The sequence below is a fragment of the Cricetulus griseus genome, chromosome 7 (genome assembly GCF_003668045.3).
Source record: "Cricetulus griseus strain 17A/GY chromosome 7, alternate assembly CriGri-PICRH-1.0, whole genome shotgun sequence".
In the NCBI taxonomy this organism is placed as follows: Eukaryota; Metazoa; Chordata; class Mammalia; order Rodentia; family Cricetidae; genus Cricetulus; species Cricetulus griseus.
Window position 1 is genome coordinate 39,593,791 of NC_048600.1, and position 27,910 is coordinate 39,621,700.

The window sequence follows — 27,910 nt, forward strand, 5'->3', positions numbered from 1 at the left end:
TATTCTCTTGTCTATTCTGACCACCCTAGTACTGACCACAGTGACTCCCATTATCTCTGATTATAACTTTCCATTGATATATTACTGTCTTGCTTGATCATAGTCCCTACATATTCTAAGCCTAACACCAATAACAAAGAATGTGAATGAATGGCCACCATATTAAGTGAATTAAATGAAAGTTCTTTTTTCTACCAACTGCTTTATTTTCCCAAGTAGAATACTCCCTTATATAAATAAGCTATGATTTTTTTCTTCTAGGTTCACTTACTAGAAGTTATGCTACATTTTGTGCAGCTCTGCACTCTCCAGGGGCTGGTATAGACACCTCGTGGTATGTGAAATATTCAACATGAAATATTTACCTCATGATATATTTTGAAAACATAATCATAAAAGAGACAATGAAATAATAAGATACAGGAAGAAGTGCTGATAGTGGCTGAAATCACAGTCACTGCCCCAAATGCCTTGCACTCAAAATAAAGGTCCATGTAGTGTCCCTATTAACATATAGGTAACACACGTTTTTGGTGTGGTATACCTTATTCTCTCATTTGCAATCTTTCAATACCTGACTATTGTAGCACACAAAGCCATTCACTGATAAGTTTAAATGAATGACTGTTGTCTGATTTCAATATAACTATATTAAGAGACATTGAAATTTATATATCCTTGGGTTTTCACATGAAATTTTTTCCCTTAAGTCCTTTCAACCACTTAAAAGCGTAAAATGGACCAGGCATGGTGGGCATGGTGATGCCTACCTGTAACTTCAGAAATTGGGAAACTGATTCAGGATTATAATTTCAAAGCCAGGTTCAGGGAGGACAGGAGAATGGGGGAAGTGGGAGTTAGGAGGCAGAGGAGAGAGAGAGAGAGAGAGAGAGAGAGAGAGAGAGAGAGAGAGAGAGAGACTCAAAAAGAAGATAGGAGGGCTAAATATGGTGGAGCACACCTTTAATCCCAGCACTCAGGAGGCAGAGGCACATGGATCTCTGAGTTTGAGGCCAGCCTGGTCTATAAAGCAGGTTCCAGGACAGCCAGGGCTATATAGAGAAACTGTCTGAAAAGAAAAGGTAGGAAAAGAAAAGATAAGGAAAGAAAGAGGTTTCAAAGTATAAGAAGCATTTTTAGATGGATAAGTTAAGTGATATAAAAATAAAAACTGGTACTGACTGGCTCATATCTAGTGTTTGCTGACTCCTTGTATACATTTTACTAGAGAAGTCGGGCCTCGATATCTTCACATCCAAAGGCTTCTTCTGTGGTCCATTATGCTTCTAGAATTATTTTTTTGTCATGGCTATTTCAAGACAGTGCTACTGATCTTCATGTGTCATAAATGTCTACCAAAGGTTTTATTTTCTTGTACCTAATGAGTGATACTTGGATCTTACCCTTTCTCCTAGAAACTTCACCCATCTCTCTGCCTTTCATGATAGTTAGTTGTAACCCCACCACCACCACCACCACTATTAAATCAATTACCTAGTTGTTAGGTACTGTGGCTCCTTTCCCAGATCTTAAGGATTAACACCAGCATCATTCTTCTAGAACAGCCCCACCTGGGTTACAAACATCCACATGTGAGAAGAACACAGAATGCCAAGTGTAAGCTGGAGGACCAGCCATTCATGTCCTAAGGATTGCAGTGACCAGTAGATACCCCCAAGAAACTAAATCCAGCCCAGAGAAGGAATTATGATACCATTTCGACACTGTGAAAAGGGATAATGTGTGAAATTGGGGTATTTGTATAAATGTAGGTACATGGTGTTTCTTGAGAGTCTAGGAGATTAAGGCATGATGGACTTCATGTCATTGACCCAGCCATGACTCAGATCTTGGAAGGAGTAGTGTCTTCCCAAAGGGAAAATGTGTCTACAGGAGCCTTCCCAACTCCTCTGGCCAGCTTCCCCAAAGAAGCTGAGTCTCGGGCACCATGGGCTAACCACCTAAACAAACCCCACAAAACAGCAGTTTCCCTAGGTTGTTGCTGAACAGTTCAATTATGCTGCTTGTAACTGCTTTTCTTGTCTTTTAGAGATGGAGCTTGTGTGACTCACCACATGGATTTTCATAGATGAGTGAATCACACCATCTTACCCCAAACAATGCTGGGCAAGAACACTTGTACATTCTTCAAAGTTGGTACTAATACTTAATATTTATTTTTTTTGTACCTGGTCATGTTCAACTTCCATTGCCCACTATGCTTTCCTTTCGTTTCTTTCCTGTGAAAACTACACCAACTAATTGCCTTTTGCTGAACACTCCCATGATTCAAGTTTATTTTCAAACTTGCTAACTATACAAAAATACCCTCCCTTTTCATCCTTTCCTCCTTTCTTTCCTTCATAGTCAACTTCACTCAGCTAAGTATAAGGCCACATTTTATGTAAAGCCTTCTCTACCACCACATGCAGAAACCATTGACCTTCAATGTTTGGAATTATTTTATGGTTGCACATAGTCCCAAATGTTGTCATATTGCATCATGATTCCACTGTGTAGGTGATTATCCCACCAAGAAGACAGATTTAAAAGGTGATTAAATACAGGCTGAGGCTGTGGCTCAGTGTTTAGAGATACCGCCTACTATGTACAAAGCCCTGAGTTTGATCCCTAGCATCACCTAAACTAGCTACAGTGGTTCACAGCTGCAATTGTAACATTCAAGACATAGAGAGCAGGAGGTTCACAAGTTTAAGGTCATCCGTGGACAACATGGATATAGGAAATCCCATCTCAAAAAGAGGGAGAGAGAGAAAGAGAGAGGGAGGGAAAGGGGGGAGAGGAAAGAGGGAGGGAGGGAGAAAATGAAAGTAAGAAGAAAATGAAATTTCCTAACCCTTTGCAGAATAATTATGTGAACATGTATAAGTGAGACTGGGAGGATGAAGCATTATCTGTAGCTCCAAAACCATCAAAGGGGACATCATGGCTCATCAGAGAAAGCACGAGCTTTAAAGTTGGGAGGCTGGCATCAAATTTTGGCTCTGTTAGTCTTTTCACTGTCTATGCCAGGATGAAATGTTTTGTCTGGAACCCTCATCTCCACAGTGATAACACAGAGTACCTAAACCTTCCCACAGGTGTGTTGAGGTGGTGGAATAACATGTGGTATGTGGGTGTCCTTGGCACTTAAAATGTGTTCAAAAGCACCAACTTATTTTTATTTCCTTCTTTGGAATGTCTGTAACATGTCTCTGCAAGATAACTTCTTGTCTCCCCCCCTCATGGGATACCTATGTCCTTAGTGTCTCAGAAACATCCTACACCAAGGCCTCCATCAGTCTATTCATTCAGCTACTCTCTTCACAAGCCCTCATGCATAGATGTGCCTGTCCCTCAGCAAGCAGCTGAGTGCAAGCAGGCCTGTCCATCCTATGGCTCTGAACAGTTATGAATGTGGCCCAACACAAAATCATAAGCTTTCTGAAAACCCAGAGATTTTGTTCTTTTTGTTGAGACAGGGTCTCATGCAACACTGGCTGGCCTCAAAATCACTATGTATCTGAGGATGACTTTGAACCCTGAATTTTCTGCCTCTACCTTCCCCATATGAACTGGGATTATAGGCACATATGGTAGCACACACCATTATGTGGCACTGGAAGTTGAACCCGGAGCCTTTTGTAAGCTAAGTAATCACTTCGTCAACTGAGTCACATTCCTAGTCCAATGACTTCTATTTTCAACTTGATGGCACAGTTTCCAAGCACAAACATTGTAGATGACAGACATTTTGTCACACTTTGAAAACTTTGGGCATGTTTGTTGAAGCTTCGGAAACAGTGGCCTGGTTTCCCAGGTTTTCATCTCTTCAGCTTAGATCCCAAAACATCCCAGTTGATTTGTCCTAAGGTAGGAAACATATGGTTGTAATTTTCAGGGAAATTTCATTTTGTCTTTCCTTTCTTCTGTTCCATGGTTTGGGCTTTCTGCTCACCTCCATGGTTATAGACCCTATTGATTATCAAGGAGCAGCTATCTCTACCTGCCAGCTCATCAAGAAGGACCATGTTCAGAAAGCAGCTATAACAAGAGAGATACATGTGACTCACCACGAGACACTGTTTCTGTTCCATCCAGTGAAGGTAGCACAATTGCTTTGAAGAGCTATATACAAATTCCTTGACTTATTATATAATGTTTACATTCCTGACTGCCAATGACTAAAAGATTGACAAGTTAATTCTGGAAAAGAGGAGATTGGCTACAGTAGGGATGGTAGCACAACACCCAAGTCACAGAAACTTCAAATAGAGTATTAAGGAGGGAAACTCTTCATAGGAAAAACCTCCACCATGGGAAACACACACTAGGCTGACAATTAGCCCTTCCTTTGGATGCAACTGTCTTCACTGCAATAGCATTTTTATTGGGGAACCAAGAAAAGAAGCCACATCCCTGACTCCTGTTATGGGTACTTTTCAATTTTGATGCATAAGTGAGTTTATCCATGGAAAGATCTCATGTCAATGCCAAGTTCATTATGAGTGTTAGCTACTTTATTATTTATTTATGCATTTGTGTTCCCATGTGAGATTATCATTCCCATATGCATGCCCCAGATGCATACCCATCAAGTCCAGAGGGGACAGGATCCCCTTGAGCTGGAGATACAATAGGTTGCTGAGCTGACTGATGTGGGCACTGGGAATTGAATCTAGGTCCTTTGTAAGAGCATTAAACACTTTTCCCCAACACAGCAACTATTCTTGGTCCCTTGATATTTAGTCTCTCACTGCCTAACATTCCTCATCATGCTTGGTCACCTCACAATATTGGGACACACAATAGTACCCAATATTCAAATGTTGGGTCCTGCAGATTGAGTATCTATTACATGAGAATAAACTATGACATAAGCTAGTAATTGTAATTTATGGAATGGGATGAGAGTGTGTGTGTGTGTGCACATGCACACGTGAAGATATGTATGGCAGGTGTGTAGACATTAGAAGAGAACCTTGAGTGCTTATCCATTGGTACTTTCACCTTTTGTTTAAGGCAAGTTCTATCTCTTCATGGCCTGGAACTTCATCATGCAGGCCAGGCCAACTGGCTTGTGAGCTTCACAAATCCTCCTGTCTCTGCCTCCCTTCATGCCATCCCTGGAATTACAGATGTGCACCATAATGTATAGTTTCTTATGTGGATTCTAGGAATTCAGATTCATATCCCCATGCTTATGAAGTGAGCACTTTACTGACTGATGCAACCCCCTGGCCTTAGTCTATGGTTTAAACAAAAACCATATTCTAAAGTGTTTAGCTGGAGAACTGGCCCATAGCAGTAGCCCCTGCCTGGTGGTAGTTGTCATAATGACAGTTGAGCAGCAAATGCTTTGGCCCACTAAGTAAGTGATCCCAACATTCTCACTTTTCCACTGCTAACTGGTTAAAGTGTGCTTACAAGCTCAAACCTGTCCCTTCCCTGTGCACATGCTACTTCCTTCCATCTCCCAGATGATAATATAAAATCCACACATTGACAAAGGATATGTATATGGCTTCTGTGCATAGCAGAGGGTTTTTAAACTAATCTATGACAAAGTCAAGCTCATGTGATAGTTTCTGAAATCAATGGTGCCTTCAAAATGGGAGCAAACCAAAGAATCTGGGACAATGTGTCACTCTCCCCAGTAGCACTGCCCCATCTCCCAAAATGGTTAGGAAGATGCACAAAGAACATTCCAGTAGGTCTGTCCATGAGGACACTGATGATGATCGTTAGAAGCCTGAGCCCCCAGCGGCGCAGATAACACTGAGCTTCTCTTGGTTCATTAAGCGCTTCTTGACCTGATTCTCCTCTGAAAGCCAGACTGACTGGCTGAATGAGCAAATCTAAGAATATCAGCCCTGTGCACCATCTCTGCTGAGTTCAACAATGCTTCAGGAACTGACCTCTGACCTGTCTGGGGATGAATGGCAACTGGGTTGGAGAATTAGTTGACCTTGCTTAAGGCAAACAAATACTCCCTGAGGACTCTCCAAATATGGATTGAATAATCAGCTGCCCCTTGCATGGTCCTTGGTGCCCTTCCCACATGCCCTGCCTTCTGTAGTGCAGGTGCCTGTAGGAGCTGGGCACAAAGAATGCTCCAAATAGGTCTCTACTCCAGCTCTGGGAATGAAGCTTCTCTGTCTCATCCCCATACAGCCAAAGAACGGGCTGAACTACCTCGTCTTGGTGTGCACCGCTTTCTGCTCTGACATTTGGAACTGGGGTGCAGTCTCCAAAATAACATGTGGGATGGCAGAGACTCATTGGATTCTCTCTGTCCACGCGATCAATGGTCAAGTACATACATTTGAAGGTTTACCATTTGTTTCTCTCTCTACTTTCTGTTCCCTTTCTTCTCCCTCCTCTTTTTCAGATTCTAGATGACTATTAGCGTTCAAAACTATCTGAGGAGTCCTGTAAGACAGAAAAACTGCTTGACCTTGTTTAATACAAACATTCTGAACAGAACTAAAAACCAACATGCCATTCATCCCTCAATTCAGCAATCTATTTGTCTATTAGTTCATCCACCCATCCATTCACTAATTCTATTATATAGTCAATCATATACTTGTCTACCCATAAGTCTCTCTTTCTGAACCCCTACCTACTCATTCACCTACCTATCATCCCATCTACCACCCACTCATATACTCATCTACTTACTCAGGTATGCATCAACTCATCTATCCATACACACCTATTCATATACCCACCCATTCATTACCCCACTCACCTATCAACTCATTTATCCAATTATCCAATTTTGTTCACTACCTGACCATCTGACACTTAAGAGTTAATGACATGTCTGGTGCTAATTTCTTTCTTTCAGTTTGTTGTCTCATCCTCCAACTTTTCAGTCTCCATAACCACTAATTCAGTCATTGATAGGTATTCAATGCTTTTTTTTTTTTACCAGACCTACCCACATTCCAGCCTATCTTTTTCTCAGTTTATCTTCCCCATTGCACTAAAGTAGGTTGATTCTTCCATTTTCACTGCATTTCTACCAAGAAAACCATGAGAACTAAAGGGGATATGACAGGACATATGGCCAGCCTATGCCAGAGCTAGACCCTCCTTGCCAACAACCATGAAAGTCACTTTTGGCATATGGTGCCCATTAACATGTTGTAAGAACCATACACTTGGGCTAAATGGAACCTGAATGGCCTCTGAATTCTTAACCCTCAGTTTCTCATTCAGTCTCAACCACTCTGATGGTAATTACATGTTAACAGAATGCAGAATTCAGAAGCAAAAGTGAGCAGAGGACTTCCAGGTTTGTAGACAAGGTGACATTTACCATCTTGCTGACTCTTCCGAGGCTGGAAATAACCTGTCTAACAAGAGGGGGTCCACTGTACCTGAGAAGGGAGCTAATCCTATAAAACAATAGGAAAGAATAACCCTAGAAGATCAAGAGAGTATCAAGATGACACCCAAGGAAGGCATCTTTGAATGTTTGTCCAACCTACAGCCAGTGGGCTCATGAAGCTGAGGATAGCTATGAATATAGCCACCCACAAAACTGTGAACCTACTTAAAATGTGGCTTTTTGCAATGATTATTGTTTTTTGCCTCAATCACATGGTTCTCAAGCATGAATGTTGCAAATGACAACTATGTTACATGAAGCAAATTTGTAAGTGTACTTGAAATCTGAGGCATGCAGGTTAGCACAATTTTTTTTTCCAGTATGGCTCAGAGGAGCAAAAAGTTTGGATTACCCTACTTCAGATCTCTCTAGAGGATGTTGCAGCTCCATATTCATCCCCAGGACTGGATAGTCCTTTATTATTTTTCTCATAGTAACTTCTTTCCTGGGGCTAAAGCATGGACCACTTGGATAATTTCATCTTCATCCCAGAAAACTGCACATCACTTGGGAAAGCTTCCATGCCATTCACTGTATGGGTGTGATGTCTCGTCTGAGATTCACCTGTGGACTCTACAGTGGGCATATGAATTGATGTGAGATTTCGGATTCTGGCTTTTAGAAAGTCTGAGTGTGTATAAAATGAGACACTGCAATGGAGGCTCACATGAACAAGCCAGATGGCCATCCTTATGTGAAACCAGGCTAATGTGCTTGCCAGTCCTTTGCTTCTGAGGACCCAGACCTTCTACTCTAAAAACTTATCCATAACTTAGCAGTGGTAGGATTTCAAGGTAGCATGAAAGTAGTTATGGTTCATTTTAACTGTCAATTTGATAGAATCTAGAATTGCCTTGGAGGGCAGTCTCAAGGAGGGACTGCCTTGATCTGGTTGGCCTGTGAACATATCTGAGAAATTTTCTTGCTTATGTTGATTAATATGGGAAGACTCAGTCTGACGGGGTGGCTCCATTCCCTATGCTTAGTTCCTAGACTCTATAAAAACAAATGAACAAACTTGTGTTAAGCACAAGCATGCATGAATCCATTCTTCCTCTGCTTCTGATTGTGGATGTGACTAACTGCTTCAAGTTTCTACTGCCTTCTTTTGCCCCAGAGTAAGGATTATAAACTGAAATTGTGAGCCAAACAAACCCTTCATCCTTTAAGTTGTGCTTCTTAGGTGTTCCATCACAGTAACAGGAAGCAAAACTAAAACAAAAGCTCTGCAAGGAGGGGCCATTGTATGCCTTCTTTTGCCAGAATGCCCCTTTCAGGTGGGGGCATATGCTTGTGTTCACAACTCATGTAATATGGCCTCAGCACAGGACATAGAAGCTAGGTGCCCAGTGCTACTCCTTATTGGCTCAGCCTTCACTAAAGATTAGCTGAAGAGCTGATGTGGCTGGATGTTTTCTCCTCAGTGTCATGGCCAGGCAGCTGATGGCAAGCAAGAACCTTTGACAGGTGGGATTCCAACTTCCCAGATTAGCAGTGTCCTTCTGGGACACACTGGGGACATCACAAGCAGAACCACCCTGACTGACCTCATTTCCTCTTACATTACAATCTATTTATAGATCATTTTTAACAAGCCATAGACAACTATTTATTATTTGTCAGGCACCTTCTAACCTCCTTGTTTATTAACTCATTTAATCTTAATAACAAGTCTATAAGCTAAATCCTGTTACTAACCCCATACAACTGATAGGGACACTGAGCTAAGACAGGTTATGTAACTCACTCAAAGTCACACAATTTGCCAGTGGTAAGTTTCCAAAATCTCTCCATAAGAAGATATATATATATATATATATATATATATATATATATATATATATTCCCCCTCAAGATCTTTAATTTACTATACACCCCTTATTTTCTTATCCTAACAGCAATGTATTATATCTGTATTGACTATGAGCATAGAGACAATAGCCAGTGTCAAGTTCTGGCTCCAACAATTCCTGTCTGTGTTGCCCTAGGCAAGTTACTTAACCTCTCTGAATCTCAATTAATTCTCTTATAAACTGATGGTGATCATATTCTCACAAGTTTCCTAGGTGGGGCATTCGCTAAATAATGTAACTGAATTTAACACTGTCTGGGTATCAGTCTGTTTTGAAGTGTCAAACCTCTGTGCGTAGATCCTGCCTCTTAGCATGACTATGCTGTTCACAACCTAAGTGGAATATCAAGCATTTAAGTGACTGTCCACACTATCATCTTTCCTAAATCAGTAAATTCTAATTTTTGCTTACTTTGACTTGACTTGGGCTCCTGGTCTCACAACTAACACATTCCAGAAAAATCTAAAAATGGTTGAAAAATACTAGATACCTATACATGCAAAAAGGAGAAGTTAGGCCATTTGCATATCTATCTATCTATCTATCTATCTATCTATCTATCTATCTATCTATCTATCTAATCTACCTACCTATCCTAACCTATCTTTTTTCTATCCATCTATCTATATCTACCTATCATTTATCTATGTCTGTACAGTTGTGTGTGTAGGTGTGTGTGCATATATATGTGCAGCATGTAAAGGTCAGATGTCTGCCTTGACTGTCTTCCTTAGGTACCCTCTGCCTTGTTTGGGAGACGGACTCCCTCAGCAGGTCAACATTCTCCTCACCAGGCAAGGCTGGTGGCCAGTAAGCCCCAGGAATCTGCATGTCTCCACCTTCCTGGATCTAGGAATACAAGCATTTACCACCATGCATTTTAGAAGTGTGCTGTAGGGGTCTCATTCTGTTCTCTAAGCGTATATGGCAAACACTTTACATAGTGAGTCATTGTTCTAGCCCTTGCTCATTTTTAAAATGTAAATTTTGCTTTTCTTTTGTGGTGGTGCTTTGCTATGTAGTCCAAGCTGGTGCTTCCCCTAACTGAGCACTTGGAGTCCAGACTTGAGTCACCTGCACACCTGGCTCAAATGCTTCAACAGAACTTATTATGTATGGAATACAGTTCTCATTACCTGAAGACTTTGACCCAATCTTTATAACTATTCCATGACCTCATCAGTACTCAGAAGGGCCCCATTCTACAGACCACACCATTGGAATCACAGTAATTTCCCTCGAGGTTACATGAGTGGCACACCCTCTGATTCCCATTTGTCTCTCCCTTCTGGGCACCTTACACTACTGATGATGTTTGATGGATCTGATAGGAAAAGGGATCCTTAAAATCACTAAGGAGCTTGCTTCCCATTCAGGTGCCCACTTAAGAAACCAGCCTCACCCTCAAACCTCTAAATCCCAGAGAAGCTCTGTGGGCAGTGAATGAGAGTTCCAAAATATCCTTCCAGAAAAGTGTCACTGCTTTGGAGCTACATCAAACAGATGGCACAATCTCCACACTATTTGTACTCAGGCATATAAACAGTGATAGAAGACAGATGCCCCTCTGCCCATATCTTTTCAAATAATGGAGGGTTGCCTATCCCTTCTATGGACGCTGGGAAGTGCACAAGCTGGCACAGGTATCAACAGTTCTGTACACACAGACATCATAGGCCTGAGTGCAACGTATCAGCATCCTAGAATATGCCTCCTGTGTCTGTTTTCATCTCCCTCAACTAATGGCTTGGAGGTAAAGTTGGGAATTCACAGATTCCAGGACAGACATTTGTTTCAGGATTACCATACAGATCTTACCTCCTTGGAGACTTCATGGCTGGCCTCAAAGATGAATGTGCCTTTTAGGACCAAAATAGAACAAAGGGCTATAAAGGAACTAAAGGATTTAAAATTAGGATGAAAAAAAAGAAGAAAAAGAAAGAAAGAAAGAAAGAAAGAAAGAAAGAAAGAAAGAAAGAAAGAAAGAAAGAAAGAAAGAGAGGAAAGGAAAGGAAAGGGCTGCCTTAACCACTTAAAACTCAACAGTGATGTCCAGCTTTGAGTATAGTGGGTCCCCATATGGTGGTCTTCTCCCACCGGGACCCAACATTTGCTGGATCTTTTTATCATGCAGGCTAGCAGTGTGCTCATCTGCCTGTCTTGCAGAGCAGCCTTGGTGTTATTTTTATAATGACTTGGAGCTTTTTCATGTTGTACTCCACCAGAGTGCTGGAACACTACACACCTGTTCTACACAGAACACATGAGGAGATGGAGGTGGGTCTGGTGGAGGGAAGGGGTAGGTGGTCCTTCCTGCCTGCTCTGAAAAGCAGGATGAAAAGAGAAGAAGCTGATGGGAGCCATGAGGTATCTTTTCTGCCATTGAGCTGTACTGTGTGCCAGCACTTTGTTTAGCCAACATGCACTGTATTCACAAGTTTGTGGAGAACAGCAAATATTCGGATTTGTTTTCCAAATAGGAAGTTCATTCGTTCATTCTCACAGTGACTGAGCATGAGCACCCAGTTTCTGTTTTACAGATGAGGAAAAAAAAAAGTGTGCTAAAAGGAAAATGGCACCCAGGGTCTTATGGGTGAAACTTTTGTACTGTGTTGTAATCTAAGTGTCACTGTGATCACCCATTAATTACTGTTGCCTACAACACCTGCCCCTTTACCATAGCCACCACTACTACCACAAACATTTCAACCCGAATTTCTGTCTCCATCAACACCGACCAAGACGTCATTCCACTATCACCATGATCTTCAATGATCTTTAACTACTATCTCTATCTCCAATATCACCTGATACATTATAGCCACCATCACCACCTCAACCTTACCATCATCAACTTCTACTGTGTCATCCACCATCATCATGATGGCGATGGCCTGTATTCCCACCACACCACCAGCATGTTCTGGAACAAATAGGTTTCTTCAATCATTACTACCACAGTCTTCATCTCCACTTCATCATCACCATCTCTAGCACCACATCCATTTCTATCGTCACCTGCTATTCTGTGATTCCACCATTATCAGGAACTTCAGCTTCACTGCATAGCCAGCATCCTTATATCTCTCCATCATCACCACCATTATGACCTTCATTTCTGTGGAATCACGGGCACTAAAGTTTCTCACAAACACTTCCCTCTTTACTACCACCAATAAGAGTAGAGTGGAGACACTTATATTTTCCAGTAGTTGGATACCAGGCTGGAAACTTCTTGACAATGCTATGGTCTCTATCCTATAATCCTTTCTATTTCCCAAATGTGGAAACTAAGTTCTAAAATGGTTCATAATTATGCACAAATAGCTAATCATGATTCTATAAGCTTCGTGATATGTTTAGGATTCAAAGCCAGGTCACATGATGATGGTTTGAACACTATCATTCCCACTATGGTTTGGATAAGGCACTTCCACACAACATTTCATTAAGGTGATTCCCTAGTTCAAGATCTGGCACTTGGATGGGAGCAACTGACTTGGCAAGTTGGGGTACATGTGGATGCTGCTGCTCCTACCTAACAGGGTACAAAGAAGCTGCTGAGGTCCTCATGAACACACAGTGAATGTTGCTCCAAAATAAGCTGGTATGGGCCTGCCAGTGAGGTCCCATTGCAGCTCTTGCTCCTGATGTCCCAGCCTTCCAAGGTCAGTCACATTCTGGACCTCTTGGAAACTTTCACTGCTACAGTCCTGTATATTTCTCCCTTCTCCACATTCCTACTCTGAAGAACATCTGTCTCATGGAGACCTGATTTCAGTATCCCTCACCTCCAGCTTGTTACCTTCCCCCCTCTCACCCAGTCCATGCAGTGACTCCTTTTGTGTTCTTAGAATAAATCCAATTCTCACCTGAATCTCCACTCTAGGCTCCTTTCTGCCTTCTCCATCTCTGTCTCTCACAGGGGCTTACAACACAAAGGCACAAGGGCCACCCAATATGAGATTTGCCTGAGAAAGGAAGTCCTACTCCACCCTACCCTTTGCTTCTCTTCCCTCTTTCATCTCAGCACTGATGCCACTTCTTCAGCATCATCTCTGAATTCCACCTCTGCTTCCACCAGGGGGACTACTATCCTGTCTAAGCCCACCTTGCCACATGCATCACATGGCGTCACTTGCCTCTATCTCCCCAGGTTTTGTCTCTCCCATGTGAACTCATAACCTCCATGGGAAGAAGAAACCAAAAGTTGTTTTCCCTCCCTATGTGTGTGTCCTTCATGACTAGCCTAATTTCTGAGTCAGATAAGAGGCTACATAAATATACTTTGAATGAATGAATGAATGAATGAATGAATGAATGAATGAACAGATTACTGACCTCTGACTTAAGTGAAAGGCTGAGGTTTAAAGTGATTTATTTACTTATTTTTTCATTTATTTTACTCTCTCTTTCTCTCCCTGCCCCCTCTCTCTGTGGCAGGGGCAGGGTGGGGGGGGTCAAAGGATAATTTGTAGCAGTTGGTCCTCTCTTTCCACCATGCGGGTCCTGGGGATCAAACTCAGGTGATCAGTTTTGGCAGTGAGCAAGTCAATGCACTGAACCATCAGATGCTTCTGCTGTGACTTATTTGTGGACCTCACAGGCTCTGCAACACCTGTCTGGAAAGTTTTTACTACTAGATCATGTTGTGTTAAGAACATGCCACCAAGGGTTAAAATCAGCATTTCTTTTCTCTAATAGCACAGTATCATGTATTCCATTGTAATTGCTGGCTTGAATTAAAAGACATCATCATTTGAAAAAGTTACACACACACACACACACACACACACACACACACACACACACACACACGCACACACACTATAAAGAGTGAAGAATTTGCTTCTCCAATCTACTCATCATCTTCTTGGTCGGCATGATGATGAAGGAGGAAATGCAGTTGGATTTTTACTTTTTTTTAAAATTGATATTTTCCACGATGCCATCAAAAGCTATCAGAACAGAGGGATGTTTATTTGGGTGAATCACCAGCTTTGCACAAATCCCAAGTGCTAATTGCATAATGGGTCTTTACAGAATGCCATAATATGGGTTCGGCTGGTTTCTCTGTTTTGGGTTTGAAAAATAGATTGTTTAATAAGCCATCAAAGCTATATGTTAGCCAAGTAAACAAAGGAGCAGATGTTGACTGCCGTCTTGTGCCTCGTAGACATAATTAAAGACAACGAGGCACTGGCGGGTTCAGAGAATAGAGGACAAACACAGACAGAGATGTGCACAATAGGACCATCGTCGTCCCTTTCTGGGCACCTGCTTTCTCCATCTGAAATGCTGTATCGTATTTCCGGTCCTGTGGAAACATGGTAAAAATCTTTTCTTTACTTATGTAAATCCACATTCATCCTGCCCTCTGCTTTTCAGGAAGACAGTGTGGTAAAAGTCAGTCTTTCTCAATGAATGAATCTGTCTCAATTTCATGACTGCTGACTGGCATGTGAGATTATTTAAAAAAAAAAAAACAGTAATTTTTTCCTAGGCACAAATGTTGGTAGGGACCAGTTAGCACCCCAATCTTTATATTTATCAAGGAGACTCTAGCCCTTGCAGAGTGGGAGGTGGAGTGGAGTTTCAGCATTAGTGTGTATATTTATTTTTCTGTGGGGGCCTTCTCAGCTCTCATCCTTATTTCCCAAAAGCTCTACACACTTGCTCTCTTCTCCTTGTGTAACAGCATTTTGAAATTTAGCATTTCATCTATGCAAAACTCTTCTTCTTGGATAGAACACTTAAAGCCTCACTCTAATTTCCTAAATATTTTTGTTCCTCCCAGCTTCTTCTCAGTCCTACATTGGTCGTCAGTTCTTGGTTCTACAGGGGGAGAAAAACACTGGCACACATAAACTGAAACTCGTAATAGAATTTAAAAAGCAGTCCAGAATGAAAACAAACAGAGACAAACTAAACCATAGAGCTGCTCTCTGAACATATCATGAAAGAATTCACAACTCCAAAAAAAAAACCACATGATCATAACATCTCTTTTTGACACTTAAAGACAAAACAAACAAACGACCTCTAGGCTTAAAATCAGAGTGTTCTAGGGCTCTATGGCTCACTTCACAGAAGTTTCCTAACCCAGCCTTCTAAGCCCACATAATAAACACTCCCACTCGTGTTCAAAACAAGGCAGAACTCTTTTCTGGTGAGTAAATGGAATTGTAGTAATTCTTTTAAAATGCCCCGAATGCCATTGTTTATAGAGCACAGGAAGCCAGTGTTGGCTTTCAGTGAATGAGTGGCCTCTAGCCTTCAGTCAGCTCCCTTCCTGCCTCCTCCACTGCAGGTTCTGATGATGCAGAAGGAAGGGGATTCTAATGGGGTTTGCATTTCTTTATGCTAATAAAGTAGCGTTAGCCCATTTTCATGGGCAACACCGGAAAACATAAGCATCAAATGAGAAACAAATGGGGCCAGGAAGCTGCCAGGAAGCCAACCCCTTTACCCTGAAGCACCTAAGACCAATCGCATCCCCCCCCCATTCATTCTTTATGGAAAGGCAAAGCAGCCATCCCTAAGTGAATCTGATTCACACACACTTTCGAACACATGCACACATGCACTCACACTGTGCACACACGCACACCATCTGAGAGCTCGGAGGCAGTAAAGTACTGGGCTTTTGATTTATGAAGCAGCCTTCACAGAATCGAGCTAACAACATGGCCAGCCAAGACCCCACTCCCTGAAATGCCTTTATGAACAGGACAAGGCCCTGCTCGTGAACAAAAGCAGCCGTGTGGCTTATAAATCATTAATACAGACGGAGCCAGGCAGGGACTGCATTCCCTGTTAGTTGAAGAGCTTTGGTTCAAGGCGGGGCTCTAGGGGCTGAAATTGGCTTTACAGAAACACACTCTATCACTGTCTGTGGGTACTGCCTACTAGTCCCCCCCACACTTTCTCTTTGAACCCTCTGCAACCCAAGCCCAAGGCCTATTAAGTGACTTAACGTACAAACCAATAAACCTAATGACTTAAGACAAAATAATCTGGTTCATGCCTGTAATCCCAGTACTCACAAGGCTGAGGCAGGAGAACTGCCATGAGTTTGGGGTTATGCCACATAGTCTATGCCACATAATGAGTGTGAGGTCAGCCTGGGTTATCAACTGAGATCTCCACTAACAGATTCCAGGATCTGCATCAAGGAGGAATGATGCTCAGATCACTGCCCTTTATAATGAGTTTTTCCATTTAAAGCACAGCCAAGGAGCACCCTGTTTAGTGGAGCTGTGCCTGGCACAGACCTCTTAAATCAAGTTCTACCAGAAGCCTACACAGCAGGGCCAGGCCTGATACCACCAAGTGAGCAGTGAATAGTAGTGTCTCTCAGTAGGAGGTCTGTCAAAACAATCCATGGTTTTAAACACCACCCCTCCCACCTAAGTCCCTTGTTCTTTGTGTTAAGGAAGGAAGGAAGGAAGAAAGGAAGGAAGGAAGGAAGGAAGGAAGGAAGGAAGGAAGGAAGATGGGTAGGTGAAACCTGAGCAGGATTTACTGTTACACAACTGTAATCCCAGCATTAGGAAAGCTGAGGCAGGAGGATTGCTATAAGTTAAAGACCAGCTGGATTATACAGCAAGACCCTGCCTCAAAAGAAAACGATAAACAAATAGAGAAATAAGATGTAAATATATGGACGCCCTAGAGGCCTGTATGCAAGATTAAAAAAGAATTCATGTAAATTTGCTGAGTCACCTGCTTACTCCCCAGAACTCCATAAATGTTATTATGTCACTATTTCAATTATGTTATTGTCATCATGGTGCTAAGGACAGCAAAATTCTCTGGTGTCCTCAATGGACTCAGAGTATCTCTCCCTGTTTACAAAAAGAGCTTCATTTCTTAAACTGAACCAAAAGAGAAGAAAGGTGGGGGAAAAAAAGAAAAGAAAGTGTGAGGAATCCTGAGTTTGACACAGAGACCCCTAGTGGAAGGAACAGAAATTGCACCAACAGGCAAAGACTCCATTCCCTTCCTACTTCAGCAGCTCCTTTGGAATCCTTAGACAGTAGACAGGAAGGAGTTTGGGGGTGAGGGAAGAAAGCAAAACAGGAAAAAAACAACAAATGCATAGCTTTCTAAAGATTATCTGGATGAGCGAGCCTGTCAGCTCATGTAAGCAGAGGCAATGGATGGGGAAGCCAGCACAGAGCTTTTCCTAGGAGGTGCTTTTGTGTTTCCAGAAACACCAGGAGTGACCCAGATGGAGTCCCTTACACCTTGCTCTTATGTTCCCAGAATAAAAGGAACAAATGATCAGGCAGCAGGGGATCTGCTTCATCCCACAAGACTGACACTGAACCTGTGTGCTTTATCAATCCCAGTGAGTGCTTGCTATGGCATCCTAGTCAGGGCCCCGGGCACCTCAAGCACACCAAGACTCCTCTGGGTGCCTGCCCTACATGTGAGCCGCCACTCACCATATTGAAACCTACTGGATTCTGCATCAGCATGTCCCATATCTCCAAAACCAGGGCACAACAACATTCTGAATACAAGTAAATGAAGCCCTGCAGTATGATTCTGTCAGCTTTTGAAAGTAAATAACTTGGCTACTGACGAGAGCAAGATGATTTTTACTCTTCCTCTTCCTGCCATGGAGCATTTATTGAGCTATGCAGCCATATCTCAGTCACCACATGCAGCAGGAAAGACCCAGAGGAGGAAGGGGAGCAGGGAACTGGGCAGACAGGATGGGTGAGAGACCCAAAGTGACCCCAGATTCCCAGCACCTGTAACCTCAGCAGGCCATGGGAACATCAGTACTTCCATTCATAGGAAAAATGGCAAACAGAAGTGGGCAGTTCCCAGGAGCAAACCCTGTGTTATCTTAACACACTTATCCATCTCCTTAACATCTACGTGAGGATTGGATCTATTTTTTCAGTATCTTGAGCATCTACAGGCTATTTGTTGCATCTCAAGCCGGAGTGGTATCCCACTTCATCTCACTAAGAACAATATAAAATGGCCATTCTCATCTCGATTTTTTCCGAAGAAGCAATTAAGGTCCAAATCAAGTTAAGTGACTTGCTCAATTCAGTCAGATCAGCTCCCGAATAACGGAGTTAGGACTAAGCCTCCGAGCCTGATGTCTGCTCAGGGCAAGACACACCTGCTTTTTGCAAACCATTTTTTAAAGGGAAAACTGATATCCAGGCTTCTAAGGGAACACCAGCCTTTGAATATGAACCGGAAGGACTCTCTCTCTCTCTCTGCCTAAGATTCCATAGTTACTGCTGTTGTTCCTGACGTATTCCAGGAGAGGGGTATCATCTCTCAGCCCAAATCTTCTCCTGACAGCTGAGCACTACACGACCCAGGCATGGAAAGCAGTTCTTCTGGAAGGAACACACAGATGCTTGCTGCTATTTCCAGTAAGAAAACGCCAGTTCTCCAGGTGAATCCCAGGCAAACATCTGCCGCCAACGAAGGAAAATACCCATTAAAGCCAAAACCCTCCTGTATTTCACTCCTTAGTCCAGGGAAATCTGAGGCCCTTAAATCCTAAAGCTGCTATACTTTGTTCCATAGCCACAGAAGAAAAAGGAAAATAGTGATTAAGTCCCTGGGAACACACACTGGCCTTCTGAACACTTGACATTCCCACACGCCTTCCTATTCTGTGTGTGCTGAAACAATGCAGAGGAAAAGATCAAAACTGGGCGCAGTTGCATGGCAAACAGAGCTTTGATAAGCCCTAACTAAGGACCACAGCAACAGCTTTTGACCCAGCCCACTGTTGCAGAGGCCTCTGTATACTGTAAACATTAAATACAGGGATGCCTTTCCTTTGCTGTAGGCTACTATCTCCTCAGAGGGGAGGGGAGGTGATGCAAAGAATGTTGGCTTGTTCTTTGCACACTGGATCACAGGAGGGAAGGAAGGAAGGAAGGAAGGAAGGAAGGAAGGAAGGAAGGAAGGAAGGAAAGAAGGAAAGAAGGAAAGAAGGAAAGAAGGAAAGAAGGAAGGAAGAAAGGAGTCATTCTAGCCCAGGAATGGCAGAAGATTCCTAACACATGCAATGGGCCAAGCTGATGTGCGTCTAAATGTGGTACACAGGTAAATAATGCTCTCCAGGGGATGGGGGGTGGGGGATGGGGAAGCCCTGGGCGTTACTTACTGAGGGCATCTGGCACCCTATGGGAGTTTAATAAACACAGAGGGAGCAGAGTGTAGTGGTGGCCCCAGGCCTGTCATTCCAGCAACTAGGATGATTGAGTTAGGAGGAACAAAAGGTCAAGGTAACTTATTAAGAACTTGTTTCAGAATAAAATGTAAAAAAGAGGCCAGAGAATAGATGAAGGCCAATGGCAAAGCACTTACCTAACATGTAGTAGGCCCCAGTTCAACCCCAAGTGACACAATAAATGAGTATGTACATGCATACATATACTGTGTGAGCAAGCATGGGGGTGACTGTTGGTTTCTATGGATACTGGAAAACTATTATCACCACTGTGATTAGGCAAGGAAGGGTACTTACCATCTGAAATGTAGGTTCATTTCAAAATTAGTAAAGATATGTCATCTGTGGTAACAAGGCGGTTGGCAAAAATGAGGAAAGAGCAGACTGAATTCCTAAAGGTGGAGCAAGAGTGGGCCATGCTTGTCTCAGTTTCATTGACTGACTCATCATTTATGCCCCTTGACAAGATTACAAGGTTGCCAACAGTAGCCTTGAGGCCTCTTGGTGAATACCATTCCTTAGGAATCTGATCAAACTCTCCTCCTACCTATGTTCCCTGTTGGGTCCATACCTCACAGGCATCATTCTACAATTCTGGAATGATATTCTTTCATTAGGTCACCTTTCCCTCCTGTGCCTCACTTCAAAACAGAGTGAGACTACATGACAGACACTGTGCCTCCCATACTCTGTCCTCCAGAGACTGGACAACACTGCTGCACAAGGCCAGCTCTACTGTTCCACATCTCTGTGTATGTATGTTTGTGTGAGATTTCCATGAATTCTCCTGTAGTTGAGTACAATTTCATGTGTGTGTGTGTGTGTGTGTGTGTGTGTGTGTGTGTGTGTATGTGTGTGTGTGTATGAGAGAGAGAGAGAGAGAGAGAGAGAGAGAAAGAGAGAGAGAGAGATTCATGTGTGCTTGCTGATGCATGAAGGTCAGAAAACAACCTGTTCCACTCCTCAGTCTGCCTTCCCAGTGCTGTGATGTTTAAACATGGGCCAACAAACCTGCTTGGTCCCCTCCTCCTGCTGTAAGTGCTAAATAATAAGCACAGGCCTCCATGCTTGGGTGCCAAATGTTCTACCACTTCAGCTATCTACCTGACCCCATTCCTCCACTGTTATACTCCTAGACTGCTTTCTCTCACTTCTCCTAGGCCCAATACCCTTCACCTCAGGTCAGAAGAAGTATCACCTCTCTAGAGGCTTTTCCACCATTCTCTTCATTTCCTACTTTAGGCTCCCCAATCTGAAGCTATTTCCGGGTTCATCCCTATCCACATCCATCTTTTACTGAAACCTTAGCCCACAACAGCATGGATACTTCTTAACATACTGAAATGGTAACAATACTTGGAAATAATTTTCATATAAAAATGACTATACTGTACTGGGCACTATACAGTAGAGAGTGGTGGACACTGCCTCCCCTTGTCTTTATCATTTTGTTGTCTCCAAACCCATACATTCATCCATTGCTCTCTTTACTGAACAGCTACACCCTGAGGCATTGTGGGTGAAATTTAGGAAAAAATTGTAAGACCTCAACTGTCTATCTCACTGTAAAGCTCACAAACAATGCTCTGGGAACTGTCGAACACTTATTAAATAGGAGGAATGCAGATCAACAGTAGAGGAATCCAAAGGAAAAGATTCCATGCAATGGACAGGAATCATCTTTTGCTCTTTCTCAGGCAAGCAATCAGAGCTTTAATGTGCTGGAAAAGCAGAGGCAACTGGAAAAGCCCCACTTGCCAACCATGTCAGGGGGCTGGGAATTCCAACCAGGGCACTTTCCTAACCTTAGGAGGTGCTTGGGTACAGAATTTGGGATCCTTTAGTTAGTGATCTCCTAATAGCTTCCTCTTGTAAGGGCAGACCGTGTGACCACTGCTCATTTCCCCAGCTGACTTACACTCAGCATGGTAGACGAGCCAGGGCCCTTCTAAGCTATTGTGCTTAAGAGCTGACCCTATTTGACACAGACTCTTCCTCAATAGAGCCAGGAGAGGCAAGTCACATCAGGGTGACAGCCACAGCCCAGTGCTCAGCTCTGAAAGACTCTCTCTAACAGCACTGGAAACAGGCAACTTTATTGATGAATGGACCTTTCTATGCTTTTCTTAATTGAATTAAGCAGCACACTGGGACACCTCTCCCTGTCCATTAAAGAAGTCTCTGCAGATGGGACAATTACATCCATGTCTGTTGTTTCTGCTCTTTCTCCGGATGATGCCTCATGGCCATCACCAGCCCCCTTAGGCACAGATGCACCAACCTGATTTTGTTTACTATGCCACAATGTCTTTCTCTTCCAGAAGACTATGATTTGCCTGATAAACTACACTGCTTTTTACCAGCCAATATGAATAAACAAGCATTATGTTTTCTCTTGGGGCAGGGAGCTTGGTGAAATGAATCAGAAACCCCTAAAAAACAACAGTCTACCCTCAGCGTATCAGCTACCGGACAATCACTCAAGGGCCAGCTGTAAGAAAAACAGATGGTGTGTGAGCACTAATGACATGGGCTTTCTCCTTTCCCGGCTCAGGCAGAGATGCTGGCTTGCATGTTCTGACACACAACCTACCACGAAATGGCAGGCAGAGAGAAATGGCACAGGAGACACCCATCTGTGGACAGACAGATGCATCATGGTTTCCACAAATGAATGTCACTTAAAGTGGCTTTAACGAAGAGGCAATCCAGGTAAACTTGTAGGCAACAGGAAGGAAGGGAGCCCATTTCATGAGACCTTTCTCTCCATGGGGCTAAGGAGAAGAAGCACCTGGTTCACTGGATGCTGGGCCTCACCCTGTTCAGACAGCTCTACCACACACACCTTCTCTCTCTCTCTTTAGAAAAGATCAGAAAACGCAGCAGGGTTCGTTAATCAAAAAATTTATAGCAGACAATATCTGAAGACACAGTCAGGCAGACATCTCATGGCAAACAGCTAGCAAGGCCTACAAATGTGCTCATTCTAGCCACTTAGATCCCTTTAAACAATTCAGACATGAAGATAATCTATCCTAATTCTTTTCTGCGTTATTGACACTATTGACTACCCCCAATCCGCAGCACTATCTAATAAATCAGTACGGGATTAAGCCAAGAAGAAAGAATGTGATAAAGTGTCATTTGTCCCCTCCGTAAATCATCAGATGGAGAGACCAAAGGGGAGTAACTGCGATGAGAATTGAACTTTCCTATGCAGCAATAATTGTTATGCCTTACCTAATGTGTCCCAAATTTATAACCACTGCTGGTGCATAGAAGCAAGCCCCCGCAACACCACCACCATCCAACCTCCATGAGGGAGCCCTTCTACCCCAGTGAGTTTCCACACTGAGCAGCACTTTCTAATTAAAGACAGAAAGGGCTGATGTGCGGGTTTCAGTTCAATTGCTTTCGATCTGAAGGTGTCCACCATGAGCAATGGCTTCATTTACCAGGAATTACCCTTTGTACAAACCACTTCACTATTTAAAACAAAGCTCATGCATCACCATTAGGTGTGGAAAAATGACCCATCTTTGGATATTGACAGTGGTGTGGGCCACTTTAGAGGCCCCCTTTTCCTCCCCTCTTTAATGTGGATTTTAAGTATTTGACTTGTTGTTAAATTTGGGCTGATTAAAAGGTTGGGAGTGAACAGCACTTGACAGATGAGAAGGCTTCGCAGAACAGAACTGGAGACAGTGAGGGTGGGGTAGGAACAAGGAGCAGTAAGTTCATATGCTACTGGTTTTCTTTATAGAGTGGGAACTCTGTGCAATATACAGCTCTGGAGGTCTGGAGTATGAAGTATGCATCAGAAAACAAACCGGAGTGTCTGTCCTGCCTATGTCCTCAGTATTCCTTACCAGGAAATGGGCACCTGGTGTTTATTCCCCTTGATTTAGGAGACCGTTGTAGTGTGTGTGTGTGTGTGTGTGTGTGTGTGTGTGTGTGTGTGTGTGTATGTGAGTGTGTGTGTGTGTAAGAGAATGCACATGCTGTTTTCCATTAAGCAAACAAAATAGATTCTCCTTTGATCTCACTGATAATAAGCTCCAAATTTGGAACTGGAATTCAATTCTCAAAGAAAGAATGTTTAAATGAATAACCAGTTAGCAACTCTGGAAAGATTTTGCCCTGGAAGTATATACAAGCTGGAAGTCAAATTGTGGGACAATGTCACCCTCAAAGGAGCCACAGAAAAGGGCCACTGGAGTACATCAAGGCTCGAGGCTGAAGCATATACTTCACCTCAACAGTGAGAAGAAAAGCTGGCTGCTTCAGCAACCCTTCATCCCTTCTATCTAGAAGTAGGCTATAGCTGTAAACACATGAAATGTGCTAGCGATGTTTAAGTGTGCATGTGTGTACATGCCAGTGATGACATCATTGGCTAGATTATCTAGATGTGAAAAGGGTTACCAAGCTTTATCCTGTCTCACATTTCCAAAGGGAAGAGAAGAAAGACAGAGAAAAGAGCAAAAAAGAAGAAATCATAAACTTAAGGAATATATTTATGTAAAGGGAAGTATTAGAAAATGTAAACAAATGATACAAAATAAGTCAAAAAATGCAAACACCAAATATATCACTTCATTGATCTGAAAAAATAAGCTATTTGTAGCAAAGAGATTATGTTGTTTTCACTTGAACATTCAGTGTATGTTCTCAAGGCTGAGGCATCCTAATTGATTTTTGTTTTCATGAGTTGTCTTATAGTATCTAGGAAGGAACGGGTTGTTAAGATCAAGGCCAGTGAACACATATAACCGAGTCATTTTCCTTGAGTGCTGGGTAAGAGATAGTCCCTATATAAGACTTCATTCTAAGATAAAATATTTCAGTGAGGACCCAGGAGTCCCCAACACATGAGACCGTGTGCATGGATAAAAACAGGATGAGAAATGTTTCACAAAAGATAGGAGGATTTTAATTATTTTTGTATGTAAACTGGCGATGAAGAGGACAGTGGTTTCTGACACATACCTTTTTCCTACACACAAAATTTAATTCTTCTAATGAAGGTATTGTTATTCATAAATGAAGCATGATTCAGTCATCTATTTGATGAATATGCTTTGAAAGTATGAACTAGCTCTCTGCTTATCAAATACATGGATATGTAATATTAGCCATAGATTAGTAGCAGAAAAAAGTATAGTGGTTCCACACGGGCAGAAGATGTGTAGTCTGTACTGATATGTGGCCTGTGGAGATGAAAGGGACTGTCTCCTCTGTAAATCAGCCAGTTTTCTGACCTTGACTTTGAATCATGGCGTTAAAAGGTCAGAAGAGATGACCCCAAGGCACAGGTCTCTGATAGTGAATTTTAGGAAAGGGTAGTGGTGGCAGCTAAAAACCTTGATTGTAAATAGGACAAGCAAAAATAAATGTCTGCCCGTTTTTTATACTTCAGAATTTTAGTAAACCTCAGTAAGGGACATACTTCTGTCACTCTCACCTTTCTGACCCCATGCCTCACTCAGTCGTGGGGAGAACACATTGAGACCTCATTTCAAAGACCGTCCCCCATCTACCTTCCTGGGGAATCGTGCTGTTGATTTAGTCACCTCTAAATATTTGTTATGGCTGCCAGCACTTCCTGTGAGGCTCCTCTCCAAAGCAGGTGCATTCCACAGTGGGAAAGATTGGTGCCACATGATGCACCCTTCCTTTTCACAGAAGAATAGATTCTTGTTCAAAGCCACTGTCCTCCTTCCTAAATTCTTCAATGAGCAAACCAGTTTAATGATGAAGCAGAAATACAGATTAGTTAAAACACATAAGCCCCAGAAACAGAGTAAGCACTGCGCACTCATAACATTCTACGTCTTAAATAACATAATCCAGTTGATTCATAAATAAAATGAAAGGCACAAATATAGGATAAAAAACCAGTTGCTCTAGTAATTTGTTTGATTCAATCCAGCTGAGGTTTAGCAACTGAAGAAATGTTTACTGGAATGTTTCTGTGACAAATAACTGATGTAAAATGCACCGGCACTTGACACACACTCACAACTGAGGCAAGGAAATGGTACATGCTGATGAATCACATATATTATCAATACCTTCCTAAGAGATGGTTCCTGGTATGATTGACTAAATGGGAAACAAAATAAAACAAATACATGTATAAACCAATTTATTCACAAGATGTTTTTAAGGAGCTATTCTCAAAAAAAGACTAGCAGCAGTAAATATGAGGAGGAAAAAAATTGGCAACCGAGCTGATAACAAATTACCCGAATGTTCAAAACAGAACCCCTGACATTTTATGAAGACATATATTTCTGTAGCACAAATTAGAGTGGGACATCTTGGAGGAAAGGGGCTCCTTTCAACTCTTGGAAAAGAAGTTTTGTTAACACACACATGTAACCAATCTTATTCTTAAAGTGAATTCATTGAAAGGCAGGCAAAAGGATTACCCCCGGTGAAAACTTCATAGGACAGGCCAAAGTGAGTCGGGTCATGGATTCCCACCAGCAGACAAAACCCCTCTAATATTGCCAACTCACTGCCACAGACCCCGCCCCGTGATACAGCTGGCCTGCTTCCCCACAGGACAGTGTTAGGTGGTTTCCAAAGCCCCGGAGTATTGTACTCGGCAGAAGCCTTTCTAGTAAGAGGGAGGAGGAGACCCATTGAGGCCCAGAGCAGACACTCAGAGCAAGAACTGAATCCAAAAATTCACAGATGTGGACTGGGTGGGAATGAAGCCAACAGACATCTGGCAAGACCACTGTCAGGGAGTGGACAGGCCTGGGTTATAGAAACAACCAAAGAAGCAAACAAACCACCCTGTGTTCCGGCCAGTCAAGACAGCATCTACCCATGCTCACCCAATGCTGGGGAGTTTCAAAGAAGATTGGGTAGGGGGGCTGTCAAGCTCCAGATATCCCAATGTACTGATTCTTGTGGATGGATAGATAACACAAACTTAACAAAGATCTCTCTCTCTCTCTCTCTCTCTCTCTCTCACACACACACACACACACACACACACACACACACACTACATGCACACTTTGTGTCAATCATTAAAACAGCTGAATTAAAACTACAAACATCAGGATGTCTTCACAGAGCCCCAAACTCTCTCAACATCCTAGAAATCTCCCCTCACCCCACCTCTGGGACTTCTGACATGAGAAAAGATGCTCACAAGAAAAAGCCAGTTTTTTATTTTCAAATTCCCGGTCCCTGAGGCTGGAAATCGGTGTTCACAAAGTATTCAGACAGGTGAATTAAAATAGCATCGTGGCTTAACGGAAAACCAGAAGCTCCCACCAAACCTCGTCCCAATGATCGAGACCCCCCACCCTCCACCCCCCAACGCGCAGCCCACTGAACCGGTACCCAGTCTGGTCAAGCTGAGAAGAAGCTGCCGCTGAGAAAGAGCCGCGCGTCTTACCTGCTGTAAGTACATAAAAGTCAAGGCACACGAGAGCTGGGGACACATGCCCACGTTGGGGAGTGCCACGCAGGTGGCCCCCGTCAGAGGATGCTGCATCGCGATTCTCGGGTGCCCGCAGAGCGAGAGCGGAGATGCTCACATACAATCTACAATCGCGTTGCTTTTTTTTTTTTTTAACCCTCTTGCCTAGTCGCTACAGTTTTTTTTTTTTTCTTTTTAATTTTTGCTGATTATCTAACTCACGCAGCAGTGGCTGTCCCTCTTCCTCTCTCTTCCTCTTTCGTCTCTCTCTTTCTCCCTCCCCCCACCGCACCCCAAGAGAGTCCCTCCTCCCTGGCTCTCCTCGCCCTCGGGTTTGCTAGTACCCAGCGTTCATCAGCCTTCAACTAAAGACACTTGGAGAGGCTGGGAAGTAGTGTTGGCTCCCCTTGGCTTATTGGGCCTGTTGTTGGAGCGCTCTTAAAGTGGAAGGTGCCCCTCATCCCACCCACCTCCGCCACCCCCTAAAGGTGACAAAAATGGGCAAAGTCGACTTCTATGAAAGACAGGGGTTAGGATGCCCTGATAGAGATGCTAGAGAGGGAAGACAGGGATATGTAGTAGGGAAGGGGGAGGAGAAGGAAGGAAGGGAGAGGAGAAGAGGGGGGAGGGGTTGGGGAGAGAGAGAGAGAGAGAGAGAGAGAGAGAGAGAGAGAGAGAGAGAGAGAGAGAGAGAGAGAGAGAGAGAGAGAGAGAGGTTTTGACTCACAGCTTCACTGTAGCTCACTCGCTTGGTGCTGATGCTGGGAGTCTTCTCATTTGTCAAAGAGGTCCAGGGGCAGGGTTGTGGGTTTCTTTCTTTTTTTAAAAAAGGACTCGCCAAAATTTAAATTTTGCCTGCTAAAATCCTCCGATGGGAGGGAGAGGGCGAGCGAACGTATGAGCGCCCCACATCTCCAGCAATCAAAGGAGCTGGACCATTAACAAGACTGCTCAGCTGGGACACTAAGGAGCCCGGGAGATTTTCAGCTGGCGGT

At 43.0% G+C, this 27,910-nt stretch overlaps 1 protein-coding gene across 3 annotated transcripts in view; it reads right to left on the reverse strand.

The window, feature by feature from the left end:
• Rbfox1 (RNA binding fox-1 homolog 1) overlaps positions 1–26,990 on the reverse strand; it is a 356,901-nt gene extending 329,911 nt beyond the window's left edge. For all 3 annotated transcript variants that reach the window (XM_035447734.1, XM_035447733.1, XM_035447735.1), the window contains exon 1: positions 26,892–26,990. In XM_035447734.1, the coding sequence (XP_035303625.1) occupies positions 26,892–26,990 (99 nt within the window). The remainder of the gene's footprint in view (positions 1–26,891) is intronic.
• Between the last annotated feature and the right edge of the window lie 920 nt (positions 26,991–27,910).